The 2,896-nt window shown below is 29.6% G+C and overlaps 1 protein-coding gene across 1 annotated transcript; it reads right to left on the reverse strand.

Annotated features, from left to right (window-relative positions):
• Positions 1-633: 633 nt before the first annotated feature.
• Positions 634-1,296, reverse strand: LOC123675342. Its single transcript, XM_045610691.1, has one exon. The coding sequence runs from the start codon at positions 1,294-1,296 to the stop codon at positions 634-636; it is 663 nt and encodes a 220-aa protein (XP_045466647.1).
• Positions 1,297-2,896: the final 1,600 nt, after the last annotated feature.

The raw sequence follows: 2,896 nt of genomic DNA on the forward strand, positions 1-2,896 counted from the left end.
GAGCATTTGTATTCTACAAGTAAGAAAGAATATAGCTACCAAACACCAAGAGCAAAAAAAAGGATAGGACAAAGATCTTGTTTTTACCTAGCCCCAAGGATATACCAAAAAATTCCTGAAAATCTGAAAAAAATAAAAAATTATATATCTTACAGAAGAAAGGCTAAACAATGGTTAATGGAAAGATTAAAAAATAAATTAAAAAAAAATGAAATTAAGACTTACATTTTGAGACATTTTATGAACCCGAATATGGACACCTACCTACCGATTGGACCTTCACCCCTGAAATATGTTCACCTAGAATGGATCTTAGAAACCCACCCGATTGGACTTTTACCCGGAAGTGACATGAACTAGAACGCGAAGCAATATTGACTGGATGGAAAGAATTCACTTCTAATTTAAATATTAAAAATAATGTATATTTCTTCAAATATTTTAAAAAACCTTTTATTTATAATTAGGCATAGGTTAATATTTTGCGAAATGAATACCTATGTAATTTTTTTTGCTGTTTATAGTGAATAAACATTATATTATATAATTTTTCAGTCACTAATTTTATAGCATCTTCTGTTGAAATGCCCTGGCGAAACCCTAATTGACCGTTGGAAAGTATATTGTACTTATTCATAAAAGCAACCATTCGAACTTTTCAAATATTTTAGCTACATTGGATATAAGAGTAACTGGTCTGTTATTGTTAACTTGTGTTTTATCTTCGCCTTTGTGTAATGGTTTTATTGTCCCTATTTTCAAAATGTCAGGAAAACACGCTTTTTCAAAACAATTGTTAACCAAATAGGCGATAGGTTCTGATATCTCATGTTTCACTTGTTTCAAAACTTCCGAGCGAATTCCATCATGTCCAGTAGATTTTCTGGATTTGAGGCTACTTATAACTTTTTCTATTTCTTCTGAATCTGTGGGAAATAAAAAAAAAGATTCTTGTGAATGAATTTTTTCTTCTCTGAATTCTGCTGGTTCCGTTATTTCGTTGGCGTATCTCTCTCCAATACCGCTAAAATAGTCATTAAATATATCGCTTATTTCTTGTTCATCTTCAACTACCCTATTTTCTTTTGTCCTTATGCTTGTGATTTGTGTTTCCTTTTTCGAGGAATTCTGCACATACCTCCACAAGGCTTCAGTTTCGTTCTGGTTATCCTCGACACATTTTTCGAAATATTCTTGCTTAGCTCTCAATATTGTTTTACGTAATTGTTTTTTCATTTCCGAATGTTTTATTTCAAGTTCTTCATTATTAGGATTCTTTTTGAGTTTGGCATACATATTTTGTTTTTCATTTATTGTTTTTAATATTTTCGACGTAATCCATTCTTTTTTAATCTTCTCTTTATTTTTTATATTAATTTTGGTTGTATTCGTCTCTATTAAGTTTTTCAATATATTCAAGAAGTATTCAGTTCCATCACTGACACCTTCCATTTCATATAAATTCTGCCAATCTTCCTGACTTAGTGCATTCTTCAATTCAAGGTAATTTGTGTATTTTTTTTCGTTCTTTAATATAATATTTTTCCTTTTTATTTTCAGATCTACAATCAACAATATTGGATAATGATCCTTTATCAAATTATGAAGAACAATACCTTTGATGTCCGATTCTCCCTGTTGAAAACCCTTCACGAAAAAATGATCAAGACACGATTCACTTTTTCACTTTCAGGTCGTGTATATTTATTTATATACGATGTGAAGCCAAAGAAGTTCAATATATTTTTGTACTCTTCTACTCTATGTTCATTCTCCAATAAATCAATATTTATATCTCCTGTGATAATGTGTTTTTTACAATGTTTTTTATCTTCTAAGTAAAGGGCTAATTTTTCATTGAAATCAGTGATTACATATTTGGGTGACTTATATATTGCAGTTAATCTAATTCTTTCTTTGTTGTTCTGAGTATTCAAATCTATAGCTGTTATTTCCCCCAGATGTATGTTCTCATGTTCAAAATTTATATTTTTCCTCACATAAACGATTGTACCATCATTTGTATTGTATCTACCTTCATTATAGACATACCGGTATCCATTTAATATAAATAAATTTATGTCATCTACCACAAATGTTTCCGTCAGTATGATAATATCGAATGATATAGTTATCCCTTCTAGGTATACCTACTTGAAACTCTTCAAAATTCATTTGAATACTTCTTATATTCATCTGTAGTATATTAAACATTTCATTAATGTTCGATGTATTGACTTCATCAACTTTCTCGACGACGATAGTATTATAGTCGTCATTTCGATATTTTCTTATAAAAGGGTCCATTTTGATATCACAAATTCATCCGAATTTCAAAATTCAATAAGTCGTCAAAAAAAAAAAATGAACTACAACAACTATATCAATTTTTTTTTTCATTTTTTTCTTATTTCAATGTTTTTTATTTCAGTTTCTTTCAATGAAATTTTTTTTTGCTCAATTTTTTTGTTTCCTTTTTTTTATTTAATTTTTTTATAATTATTATTTGTTTCATTTCGTAATATTTACTTACTGTTTTGGTCTGGCTAGTTTTTTCTCTCTGATGTGGACTTGTGTCTAAGAGTCATCCCCACAATCTTTTCTGGTTGAGACCTATTTTTGTTGAAAAATCCTTTTTTATGTGTGGGTAATCGAGGGGTATTGTGGAATTTCCTAGCTTCATTAATTTCTTCTTTTGATCTTATTTCTCTTGATACTTCTTTGGACTTTGAAGTTGTCGGAATCTCCCCTCTCACATAATCACTTTCCGAATTTATACTCGGTGTATTTGGATTACTCCTAGTTTTGTTTCGTTCGAGTCCGAATCTCTCTAATTCCTCCAAAGTGTATGCTTCTTCCCCAATTATTAGTTTATTTCCTTTTAAAAATGATCTCT

This window comes from Harmonia axyridis, chromosome 3 (assembly GCF_914767665.1).
Source record: "Harmonia axyridis chromosome 3, icHarAxyr1.1, whole genome shotgun sequence".
Lineage (NCBI taxonomy): Eukaryota > Metazoa > Arthropoda > Insecta > Coleoptera > Coccinellidae > Harmonia > Harmonia axyridis.

Coding starts and splice junctions, on each gene's coding strand:
- LOC123675342 (XM_045610691.1), bottom strand. CDS start 1,296: ATGTATGCCAAACTCAAAAAGAATCCTAATAATGAAGAACTTGAAATA.